The following is a 13,383-nucleotide window of genomic DNA, read 5'->3' as shown; positions in this document are numbered from 1 at the left end:
AACTAACAAACTTTTGCATATATTTTTACACAACTGGAGTACTTTGGATTTTCTCTATCTGGATGCACAATATTGTTTAAAGGGAGACTTGAAAATTTATGAACAAACCCTTGAAGTAGAGTGTCTGAACATTACAAACACATCCAATAGAGCAGAAATGAAATACCTTTAATTTATTGTTCTCCTAGTTCTAGTGAAGGATGTGCTTACAATGCAGACCTTTCAGGGGAAAAAACTTGAAGTCATTACAGAAGCAAATACAAAAATATTTTATGGATTTATTCAAATGAAATTTATTTCAGGTTGTTGTACTTTGAAGGTACAAAAGTTAATTTTGGGTGAAATGAGGACAGTTACTTCCGTTCATCTGAATAACTATCTGAAGCAGCCTTTCATTTTTTCTTTCTCTTGTCCTGTTTAGCGTGTGTGTGTGTGTGTGTGTGTGTGTGTGCGTGTGCGTGTGCACATCTGCAGGAAAGTACGGTGCCTTCCACAACTTGACATACACGCATGCTCAGATAATTATATGTCCTACACATACACACACACACACACACACACACACACACACACACACACACACACACACAGAACTCATTGACACACATACACTCGGTCGCACACAAACACACACATTCACACATGTATGCGTTTGTGATTCAGAGCAGCAGTCCAGCAGGGTGGATTCCTCCATCTGCAGAAAAACAGAGAAGTAACCGTTTAATCCTTTGTGGTTTTAAGGTGAGAATAAAAAGATTAATTTACTTTCATGCAGCAGCTTTGTTTTAGTTTAAGTGCAACTAAAACCAAATTATATAATTATTTTTTTTGCTACAGCACAAAGATTGATCAATCTATCTATGTATCTATGTATCTATCTATCTATGTATCTATCTATCTATCTATCTATCTATCTATCTATCTATCTATCTATCTATCTATCTATCTATCTATCTATCTATCTATCTATCTATCTATCTATCTATCTATCATCTATCTATCTATCTATCTATCTATCTATCTGTAGTCTATCTGTAGTCTATCTATCTATCTATCTATCTATCTATCTATCTATCTATCTATCTATCTATCTATCTATCTATCATCTATCTATCTATCTATCTATCTATCTATCTATCTATCTATCTATCATCTATCTATCTATCTATCTATCTATCTATCTATCTATCTATCTATCTGTAGTCTATCTATCTATCTATCTATCTATCTATCTATCTATCTGTAGTCTATCTATCTATCTATCTATCTATCTATCTATCTATCTATCTATCTATCTATCTATCTATCTATCTATCTATCTATCTATCTATCTATCTATCTATCTATCTATCTGTAGTCTATCTATCTATCTATCTATCTATCTATCTATCTATCTATCTATCTATCTATCTGTAGTCTATCTATCTATCTATCTATCTATCTATCTATCTACCTACCTACCTACCTACCTAGTCTAAAGACATTATTTACATAAAACTCAGGGCATGAATAAAGCTTAAAGCCTCATTCAGTGAGTGACCAAACAAACATTCACAAAAAAAGAATTTCCTCGAGATATAAAGCACCAATTCATAACCTAAGTAACCTCAGGGCACTTCACACTGTAAGGTCAAGACTTTAGAACTGTATATTAGAGAGAGAAACCCAACAAATCCAACAACCAGGTGAATCCATGACCACAGTGAACACATAGTACTAACAGTGAAGCATGAAGGTGGTAGTTGATGACATGCGGTTGTATGAATGCAAAAAGTGTTGGGGAGATGGCATTTATAGATGGCACCGTGAAGGCCTGTAGGTATACCAACGTACTGACTGGAAATTTATCCAAAATTCCTAAAAGTTTTCATGAAATGACACAAGCCTGTCTACATTCTCAGTGAAAATGAGTCAGAAATTGTTCACAATGACTTGAAATTTGTCCAAAAGAGCTTAAAACATCCTAAATTTTCCAAAATGACTCAAAACTTGTCCAAAACGACTTAGCAATCTTAAAAAGACAAAAAATTGTCCAAAATAACTCTTACTATTAAAATCCGTCCAAAAGTTCAGATGCTACATGGTCTTGTCTTATGTTGCTAATATTCCCACTCATACATGATGGCATCATGGTACTTTACTTCCACTTCTCCTGTACCTACACATGTCTACATGGCTGAGTTAGCATCCTGGAAAATCTGGCTGCTGACGCCTCCCAGTCAGGCCTTAAGGGCGGCTTCTGCTGAACTGTTGCTGATTCATTCGATGACTAATGATTTAGTATCGTCAGTTCAGCATGTTTGTGGTCATTCAGTTGTACTTGTGTTTGGAAACTATTGTATTAATATAGAATAATGCACCGCTAAACTCATGATATCACCAGACACAGATCTTCAACGTCAGAAATTCCACATTTCTGTCTTTGAATTTTGAGTCTGATGACGTGAACGTGTTTTTTCCCACGCAGCTGCTCATCATGATACAACATGTAAGGAGCCGTCCCAGCAATTAAAATCTATTTGACGATGATCTTTCAGCAGCAGCAGCTCTGACACCATGATTACATAGGAAGTGCTTTTAAACATGGCTGCACTTTGTGGTTTTCTATGGGTTGATTGCAACCAACATCTGTCTCCTCCAAGCTACCATCAGCTACCGCGTTAAACCCAGCAGCAGGAACCAGGTGTGCACTTAGTTTCCTTACTGTTACCTTTCAGTCTCAACACACTGACAGCTAACAGCTCAGTCTGCTGTGTGTTTGCCGAGTGGAGGCCGAGAGGAGACATATTCAGGATGCTGTGGTCACAGACCTCCAGGCTATTCTCTTCCTCTATTGAGTGCTGTGCATGTGAAACGTGAGCCGGAGGGGAAAGTATTCAAATCCTTTACTTAGACAACAGCCTGCACAAGAACAATGACTTCACCAGAGCAAGGACACAAGAAATAAAAGTAAAGAGAGCAAATATAAGCACTCAGTGTGGAGAAAAACTGTGATTTTTTTAAGCTATATTATACTATAGTGTCTGTAAAATCATGTTTTATACGCTGAATGTATCAAAATGATGCATTTATTGCTCATAGTACTTAATTTATTGTAATCAGAAATGATTCTTTGAGTTTTAAAACGACAGAAGTTGACCCAAGGATAATAGATTAACCAAATTTGCACAACTAACAGAAATAAACAGTATGAATAGTTATCTGAAGGCACTTTAACCTTCGTGTCGTCCTGCGGGTCAAAATTGACCCGGTTTAAAGTTTGAAAATGTGGGAAAAAAAAAATATTTTCACAGTGAAACTTCTGATGTCCACATTTTCAACATTTTTGGGAAATCTTTGAACATTTTTTGTGGGCATGTGGGCTACCGTACTTCCCTTGTAGCGCAATCACACAAAGTCACAGATTTTGGGCGACATGTAGACTAGACATTTGACTATCATGGACTTGGAAAGATGACAAAATTTACATCCCACCAGAAAGGATAACTGGCATAACACTACTTTTAAAACTACTTTTCTATTCTGCAGGAGTCCAATTCTGAGCTTCATGTGAACCTGTTTAGAGGGCTCCGTGTGGACTCTCTTGGCAGGAAACAAAATGTTTGGACTGGAGCAAACCCTTGCACACTTGTGGATACAGCAAATACAACACCAGCCTTAAACCTTCAGAATATTTTGGTGTGAACGTGTGCATGGACAGCTGGTGACACTCACAGACATGTAGTTGTTATACTAGTCTAGTCTGCAGGAGTCCACCTGGAAGACTCCATTCCATACATGCACAGTAGGTTGGATCTGCCTAGTCCATGCATGTACACTACTGCACTTTTAATGTAGTTGCTGCATGAGTTTTGTGTGCAGAACAGTCTTCGAAGACTCGTGAGCTGGGGGAGATGACGACATTTACCTAACATGGACCCTGTGTATTTGTAGGCTCAGAAAGTATAACACTGGCCTGACACTGCTTTTAAAACTTCTTGTCTAACCTGCAGGAGTCCAGTTGGAGCAATCCACTGCATGCACGCCACTGCTGAGCATTCGCACTATTGCCTTTGTGGTATAGTCGCAACACGGAGTGTTAGCAGGGACACACATTTTGAGCAATTTGTGGATGTTTGCAGACATTGGTAGACTTGATAAGGGAGATGACAAAATGTATGTCATGTGGACCCTAGTGAATCATTTCCTTGCCTGCAGGTGTTCGCCAGGAGGACTCCATTCCACACAAGCTCAGTAACACACATCTACATATTCTGTACTGTCCAATTTTCGGCTGCATGTGGACCCTGACGTAGTTACAGAAGCAGAAAATATAACATCAGCCTTTGCCAGGAGAACATGCAGCTCATACTTCTCCAGTAACAACAACAGGATGCAAACACTGTTCCCTCTAAGCTGCACGCGTGCGCAATTGTGCACTGCTGACACGGTCTCTGCGCACAGAAACTGCGCTGCGCACAAAAAAACAAATCCAACCTAAATTGTAAATAAAATAAACTAGTGGTGGGACGCGATTAAATTTTTTTTTATCGAATTAATTACAGGCGTTGTAATTAATTAATCGCAATAATTGCAGTTCTGTCAAATAGCAATATTTGAGACAATAAGTGAAGATTTTCAATTCAAATAAAATTGTGGTTGACAGTTGAATCAATGAATAGACATATACGTGTTTATAATTTAAAATTTATTTTAAAAAAGGAAAATGGGACATATAGAAAAAGTGATTTTGATGACTTAAAGCCTGAATTTAGTTGTTTTTTCCACTGTATGGCACATAAAATCAGCATAAGTAGTTCAAGGAGCTACAGAAAGTTGAAAATTCAGAGATTCATTCTGTTTTCATCTTTTCTGGGTCTGATAAATGGTGGAATTTTGATGGTTCTTTTTATAGGAATATTAATTTTTATTTATGTAATTTTTTTTATAAACAAAAAGTTTATAATGAAGTTATTAAAAGAGATATTTTTGTTGTTTAGGTTATTCCTCCTACAAGGAGGCAGAGCCTCGACGGAGTAAAAATTTAAACCACAAAAATGTTTCATTTCTATTTATCTGCATTTTTCATCTGTCTGCTACATTCACAGATTACTGCAAATCTAAGTGCAATTATAGCGATTTTATTCAACATTTGAAGACTTTCTGTAAACTCAAGCTCTGTCTAGAAAAGTGGTCTATTATGGGATGGCTACACTGTTAGCCGTTAGCATGACTCGTAGCTAACGTTAGCGCTGGTGCTAACAGCAACATGTTTTACATTGAGGTGATACCGTCGGCTTGAAGTGATGCAGTGATCAGAAAACTCTTTGTTGTACAATTTACACACAACCAGGCTTTTATCCAAGCTGCCATCAGGAAGATTTTTAAAAGGAAACTTTCTGTCCAACAAGTTCAATCTCATCTTCCTTCACTGTTCACCAGTGCCTGACTTCACTCAGTGCTTCCTGTGCTTCTTCTTCATGGCTACAAACAGACTTTAGGTTCATTACTGCCACCTACTGGGCTGGAGTGTTCATCAGAGTTACTGGTGTGCCAGAAATGAGGGAACTGAGGAGGGTGCAATTAATTGCATTATTATTTTTAACGCGTTGTTTTCGCTGTAATTAATTGATCGGAATTAACACGTTAAAGTCCCAGCCCTAAAATAAACAGGTAACAATTCATTCTGTGCTATTTTTCAATGTGAGTCAGTGAGTGACCGGTGACTGGCTGCTGCAGCCAATGATGCGATTCACATACGTATTTACCATAGACTGTATATAATGGTATTTACGCAGCTAATCAACGTCAGGCATCCTTATGTGCAGCTACCGTTGTTCTCATAGATATGAATGAGTAGATAGGACACGCCCCTTTGAGCTGCGTGCTACAGCGAGGCAAAGCTAGTGGGGGCAAAGTTTCAGTGCATTCCGTTGATGTAGACGGCGTGAAAACGGAAACAACAAGTATGCCGGCTCACTGTGCTGCATACAGTTACACACTGCGTCGTACAATTGAGACAAGGAAACTTGGAATGACTTTTCATAGGTAAGAATAGTTTTTGGCTCTTTTTTCATTATGAAATCTTGTTGAGAGCTTCCAGTCTATGAGAGCTAACTAGTTAGCCACAAGCAAAACGCTAAGGCGAGCTAGCAGCTTGACAACCAAATACCAGACGATTAATAGTAGCTGTAGTATAGTTGTACAAGCAGTAGTAGTAATACTAAAAGTACAAGCAGCAGTAGTAGTATAAACAGCTGTTAGAGTCGTAGAAGTAGTATCAGCATTTGTAATAGTATTACAAGTTGTAGTAGCAATGCCAGTATCAGCAGCAGTAGTGAGTACTACCACTACTACTAGTAGTAGTCACATTACTATTACTACCACCAATACTACCAATAGTAGTTATAAAGCCTAACTCATATATATCCAGATTACCATCTATGTTCTTCCTCCAAACCCATTTTATGATTAGGATTACAGGTAGTTCTTTAGGACTGCTCTCAAATAATTGAAATGTTACTAAACAAGGTTATACTACTAATTTATTAGCATGATTTCTTTTTAATATGTTGTGTACAGACTTAATTACTTCTCTGTCTACTTTTCTTACTCCATGTAGGTTTCCCAGAGACTATGGGTTGAGGAGGAAGTGGAAGTTTGTCGGCTTAGACCTGGTGTCATTCCATCAGTGTTAAACTTCCCGGCTCATCTTGGAAGAGTACGTGCCAGAAAGACCACGACCAAGCAGCCTTGAGATCTTAGGCAGCGTCTCCCTGAGGTGGGTGTCGACGGTGTTCACAGTCAGGCCTGTGGTAATCCCGTCAAAAAACAAAACAGAAAAAAATCTAGATTATAAATCAACATGTAACCAAAGCACTCTGTGTATAACGCCATAGTATAGGATGTAGTTCAGAAAATGTCAAAGTATAGTATGCTTTACTCAAGAATAACATAGTATGGCCTGTAGTTCATAGTACAGCATGTTGGCAAGGAAAAAAAAACAAAACATAGATTATTATCCATCCATCCATCCATTATCTATACACCGCTTAATCCTCACTAGGGTCGCGGGGGGGCTGGAGCCTATCCCAGCTGACTCGGGCGAAGGCAGGGGACACCCTAGACAGGTCGCCAGTCTGTCGCAGGGCTACATATATAGACAAACAAGCACTCACACATTCACACCTACGGGCAATTTAGAATAATCAATCAACCTCAGCATATTTTTGGACTGTGGGAGGAAGCCGGAGTACCCGGAGAAAACCCACGCATGCACAGGGAGAACATTCAAACTCCATGCAGAAAGATCCCGGGAAAGCCGGGACGTGAACCAGGGACCTTCTTGCTGCAAGGCGAAAGTGCTAACCACTACGCCACTGTGCAGCCCATAGATTATTATGTGGTTCAAAAAGCACAAAATGATAGGATGTTGCCTAAAACTGTCATGTATGATATGTGGTTCAAAAAATGTCATAGTGCAGTATATTGTCAAAATAGTATGTAAATTCAAGAAAACATCAGAGTATAATATGTCGTCTAAAAAATGCCATAGAATAATAATTTCATTGCACAAGTAAAAGTATAGTAACTTTTAAGACTGTTCAAATTCTTATATGTTGCTAAAAAACAACAAAAAAACTAAAACAAAAAACGTCACAGTAATATGTCAATTAAAAAAGCCTATAGTATAGCGTGTTGCCCAACAAACATCATAGTATAGCATGTCGCTCTAAAAACGTCACAGTATAGCCTTTAGTCCACAGCTGTCAGTAGGTGAGGAGCAACACAAAAACAGTCCAAACGCTGGTTTCCAGAGGGTTAGACAAGAATTTATTTGAAAGAGTAAGTTTACAACAACACAACATGTGAGGGGGTTAAAAAGAAATGGGTGTTAGTAAAATAAAAATAAATAAACAGAACTAAAAGTGAACTTCATGTTGACATTGATGGGCATTCCAACCAGGAGCAAAGTAAAAGATAATCAATATGAAAAAAAACTCTTCCTGTTCACCTCTTAAAACCCAAAAACACACCGCAGTAGCAGCCTAAACTAAAACTATCAATGGGTTCCCTGTTTTTCTTTGTGAACTATTCAAAGGTCCCTCTCTATCTCCCCACACATCCACCAACCACTGGAACACATCTCCAAAGTTCTGCTGGGCAGCTCAGCTTCCCCTCAGAAGAAGTGCTGCCACCTGCCAGATGAAGGAGCCTTTTGAGAGGCAGCTGGCATCGTGATTGGACTGTACTTTGGTCTGTTCCAATCCAGCTTCAGCTCCAGAGACGGCAGGTGGGACGAGTCAACGGAGGCCGGGTGGACGAAGGCATGCAGCTGAGTACAATCCAGAAAACAACAGAGGAGGAGTGCAGCTGCCCAGAGCCAGAACAACCAGAGTAGCATCGTATGTCTCTTAGAAAACATCATAGTATAGCCTTTGGTATGAATAAATGCCATCATATACATCGTATATTGTACAAATAACAAGTCAAAGCAAAGAGACATACATTGTAGAATTGTAGTAATTGTGGGCTGACTGATTTACTAATTAGCAGTATTTTATTTTTTACTGATTTACGGTAATAAATACATTTATAAATGGTGTTACTTTGGCTCTGAACCTTTATCTACCTGTGGTCACTCTGTCTTCTGGAGTGATTTGATTGGTTATACGTCACGAATAAAACTCCTTTAACTTAACATCTGTAAACAAAACAAAAACATATCAACAAAGTTTTCTGTTAGTTTGTGTTCTTCTAAGTTTAACTCCAAGATTTTAAATACTTTCATTTACTGCAAATGAATATCTACTCCAAATGTCTCACTAATAATCATTATCAGCCTTAAAAACCCACAAAACACCCCTTTATACTCGACCACACTTAGTACAGTTTGGTTCCCCCTTCTATAAATCTGCTTGGAATCTTCCACTTCCTGTTTGTCAAAGTGGCCTTCTACCTGGACAGGTTTTGTTGGAGCTCATGCAACAAACATTTTGGGTAAGTGCACTTTAATATGGATGGATGACACTGAATTAGAGTCTGTTTTAATAAGACTGCGTTAAGATGTGTAGCTCTGTCATTAAATAGGAAATTATTTCTCAGAATTCACAGAGAAAAGTCTGAAATGTTTGCTAGGTTAGCATCCCACATGTTCTTTGGCTCAGCTAAAGCTAACTCTCTCCAACTTCTGGATCTCTTGAGTTGCTTGTTGTTAAAATATCTTGCTAGAGGTGCTGAAGCTCAGAAAGTCTGAGATGTTAGTTCAAAATAAGCTCATTCTCAAGTTTGATCTGAACTGTCCTCTTTTGTTTGAACTTTCCCTAAACTTAGGAGTTAATGACAGAGCAGCACATCCAGACTCAGTCTCATTTATGTAGAGATTAAACTTCAGTGTCATTCATTGATGTTAAAGTGCAGTTTTTCAAATGTTTGTTGCACATGCTCCCGACCAAACCAGTCCAGGTGGAAGACGATGTGAAGAGAAAGCTCCAGAGAATGAATATCACACATTTACGTTGGAAATAAATGTCCTGCAATTAGACATTGTCATGCAAAAGTTGGATTTCCCTTTAATGATGTTCAAATGTTTGTTGAGTGTTTTGTTGATGTTGGTTTCTAAATGTTTTCTGACACTCGGCCCCAAAGATTAAAACCTTTTACGGCTCACAAGCTGCAACAATTCACACATTATCAACTATCTTTCTGACTAAACTAAGATAAAAAGTGAAAAACTGTCTGATTCCTGCATCATGAATGTAAATCTTTTTGGTTTTTATGACAGTAAACTGAATATATTTGGGTTTGACATTTTATAAACCAAAACAAGAAATGAATTAGTGGAGAAAACAATCAACAGATTAATGGACAAAGAAAATGTGTTTTCCAACATATATGGCTAAATTACTCCAACATTACAAGATACATACAATTTAAATTCAGTTTTATTCATATAACACCAAATACAGGTCAAATTGTCTCAAGACACTTTATATTTTTTGTCATATTTAAAATATGACAAAGTAAGAAATTTAAACCTCTTGACTAATCCAATTTATTACTTGGTTTTTAAGAGACTAATTGACAAATAAAATAAGTTTCTCCACTAAAACTAATAAACATGAGTCCAAATAGAAGGAAGTTTTAAATACTGCAGTCCCACGATGAAAAGAATAAAGTTTGTCAACAAAAACTAAATCTGCTGGTGGATTCTATTAAAGTCCTAATAAATGATAATAAGGTGTGATACTAAAGGTTTGTGGTGCTAAAAATGTACAAGTAAAGATATGAAGTTGAAGATCTGGATGGAGGTTGATAAAAGTTCACGTCCCTTCATTTCTCTGGAGCCGACCCCATGGATTTTATGGATGGTGGTTAAAGACCTGCTCTTCTAGTCATCTTCCTTCTAGTCACTGTAAAAAGTCAGTCCATCCAGGCCGACCTCAACACCTCTTCATGACAACTTGTTCTGCCTCTGACCTGGTGGAAACTCCAGAAACTCGGGAAAACCTGTGGAGACTCGAAGAACTCGTGGAGACTCGAAGAACTCGTCGGGCGGGGGAAGGTGTGGTGTGTGGTGGGGGGAGGTGGGGGAGTAGAGGGGGGAGGCCGCCACCCACCTCCCCGCCTACTCTCCGCCCTGACTCCACCCAGACTCCGCCTTGGCTCTGCCCACGTGGTCACTTCAGGAACTACGATGCCAAAGGGACGACGAATTTATTTCTTTTTGTCTGATCTGTAGCTCAGTGAGTTAAGGATTTGCCTATGGAGCTGCAGGTCGCTGGTTCAAGACCAGACACTTCTTAAATTTTCTCAATATCCTGACAAAGACAAAGAAACAAAACTGCCAGTGGCGGGTCTTGAACCTGCGACCTTCCACTTGGTAGTCCGTCTTCTTATCCCCTGAGCTACTCGCTCAGATACTAATTCTTCTTTTTTTTGCGCATTTATCATCTATTTTTTGTCGTTTTCGAGTTTTTTTTAAACTTGGTTCTCAACTCGACCGTTTTTCTCAGGGGGTTGGACTTCAGCCTTTGTGCTGGAGGGTGGAACCTTCAGTTCCAAGACTTTCCAAAGCCCCCAGACCTCCCGAGCCTCAGGACCTGAGCTTCCACACAGTCTGAGAGCTGAAATTTTCTAAGTCCCACAGTAGTTCTCTGTTAGTTTGAACCTTCAGACAGTCCAAGGACTGAAATCTTCCAAGTTCCTGAGTACTTCTCTGTTAGTTTGAACCTTTCGACAGTCTGAGGACTGAAATCTTAGAAGTTCCTGAGCAGTTCTCGATTAGTTTGAACCTTTCGACAGTCTGAGGACTGAAATTTTAAAAGTTTCTCAGTACTTCTCTGTTAGTTTGAACCTTCAGACACTCTGAGGACTGAAGTTTTAAAAGTTTCTCAGTACTTCTCTGTTAGTTTGAACTTTCTGGTTAACAGAAGCTTAAAACTTGTGACCATGAGTCTTGATTTCACATTTAGACCATCCATCTTTGTTCTTTTCAGACCTTCACCTGTGGGTTTTTTAGAAATCCTCAACAAACTTTGATTCTCTTCACTGAACAGTAAAGTTTGTGGAGATCAGAAGGTAACATTAGTTTGATCGATGCCTTCCACTACTAGTCGACTTTATCTGGAAAGCAGTTTTCTGAAATGAGTTCTTAGTAAATCTGTCCACAATCAAACCAAGAACATAGAAAGAGGAAATGTTTGAAGAAACAACTTGATATTTTCATTCCAGTCTAGAAAACGCTTCAAGACCTTTATCTGTTTTTGCTCTTTTTCATCCTTTTATTGTCTCTTCTGTTTAGTTTGATCTTCTAAAGTCTAACTGGTGTCTTTTCAAATGTTTTGTCTTTAGTTTGATTCTTCTTAAATGTTTAGTTTTGCTCTTTTCTCACCTTTTATTCTTTTCTAATGTCTGATTTGATTTCCAAATGTTTTGTCTTTTTAATGTTTAATTGTTTTTTCAAATGTTTTATTGGCTTGTTTGAGTTTTTTTCCCTTTCCCAATATTTAATGTTCTGATTAAATCTTCAAGGTTTTTCTTTTTAAATGTTTTACCACCTTTTAATGATTAATTTTCTTTTTAAATGCTTCATTGTATTTTCCGTTTAATTCCTATTTGAAGTTTTATTGTCTTTAAGATGTAATTTTCTAATTAAACATTAAATTTTTTTAATTAAATGTTTTGTCTTTTTAAAGGTTTAATAATCTAATTAAATGTTTTGCATTTTTTAAAATGTTTAATATTCTTCTTGTTTAATTGTATTTTTTTAAATGTTTAATTATGGAAAATATTTTATCTGTAATTTTTAATATTTTTGTTTAATTTCATAATTACATGTTTTGTATCTTCTGTTTAATTATCTAATTAAATACTTTGTTTAATATAATTTAATGTTCAATTTTCTTTTAAAAAGTTTTATTGTATTAAACGCTTTTTCCCTGTGATTTAATTGTTTTTTTTTAAAATATAGTTTATTTCTTTAATCTTCTTTTTCTGTCAAGATTTTAACCCCAACCTTGAAAATGAAACAAACCCTTAAATCACAACAAAAATACTTCTGTTGTCACAATCATGAGTTAATCAATTATTCAGTTTATCAATTCAACTTTATTTGTTTAGCACCTTTTACACAGCTGACAAAACTAAACAGGAAAAGAGAAAAAAAACTATGCTGAAACTAGGATCAAAACTCAAAAACATTAAAAAAAAAAAAAAAAAAAAAAAGATTTAACATGGTAATAAAATATGTTGTGTCCAGGGGATGGAGGGAGTTTATTGAAGTCTTCTTGGGCTCAGATGGTAAATCATTTAAAATATAAACTTGATATTCAGTCTAAGGAAACTGGAAACTGCAGAGCGACAGAAGAAGCAACAATATCTCCTGTTTTCTCCTTTAATGAGTCAACTCTTCTTGTGCTTTCAGACTAAAGAACTACAGACTCTTCACAACCTGCTCAAACTCTTGGTACAGGACCTCACCACACGGATCAAGAAGGTTTCCGTCTCATTTCTACTCTGAAGCTCACCTTCTCCTGCTCAAACTGCTGACAAATGTTTCTGCTGCTCTAAAGTCTGCTCTCCAGAACTTCCTAAAAACTCTCAAAGTCTCTTCTGCTGCAGGTTGCTTTTTAGAACTGTTCCAGAAAACCTCACTAAACCACATGGAGGGGCCTCAAGATAGTCGTCCAAATGAAACCATACAAAAACCAAACTAGCACAACCCAAACACTAAAGTGTCCTGCAGCCTACCAGAGAACCTCTGAGAACAGAGAATCAGGACAGGAACTCTTACCTTCTGGACAACGTTGGTTCACAAACAAGAATACAGAATGTGTCTGACCAAAAACCTCTAAAGACTCACTACAGCCAAGATAAAGACACAACTCAGCTGCAGCAAATCCA

At 37.5% G+C, this 13,383-nt stretch overlaps 1 protein-coding gene across 1 annotated transcript in view; it reads left to right on the top strand.

The window, feature by feature from the left end:
• LOC111571898 (uncharacterized) overlaps nucleotides 1–13,377 on the top strand; it is an 87,472-nt gene extending 74,095 nt beyond the window's left edge. The window contains exon 4 of the mRNA XM_055018339.1: nucleotides 12,905–13,377. Coding sequence (XP_054874314.1) covers nucleotides 12,905–13,000 — 96 coding nt within the window. The 3' untranslated portion in view covers nucleotides 13,001–13,377. The remainder of the gene's footprint in view (nucleotides 1–12,904) is intronic.
• The last annotated feature ends 6 nt before the right edge of the window (nucleotides 13,378–13,383 follow it).

The sequence above is a fragment of the Amphiprion ocellaris genome, chromosome 16, assembly GCF_022539595.1.
Source record: "Amphiprion ocellaris isolate individual 3 ecotype Okinawa chromosome 16, ASM2253959v1, whole genome shotgun sequence".
Classification (NCBI taxonomy): domain Eukaryota; kingdom Metazoa; phylum Chordata; class Actinopteri; family Pomacentridae; genus Amphiprion; species Amphiprion ocellaris.
The sequence above is the reverse complement of the archived record's forward strand: the minus strand, read 5'-3'. Positions and strand labels throughout refer to the sequence as shown.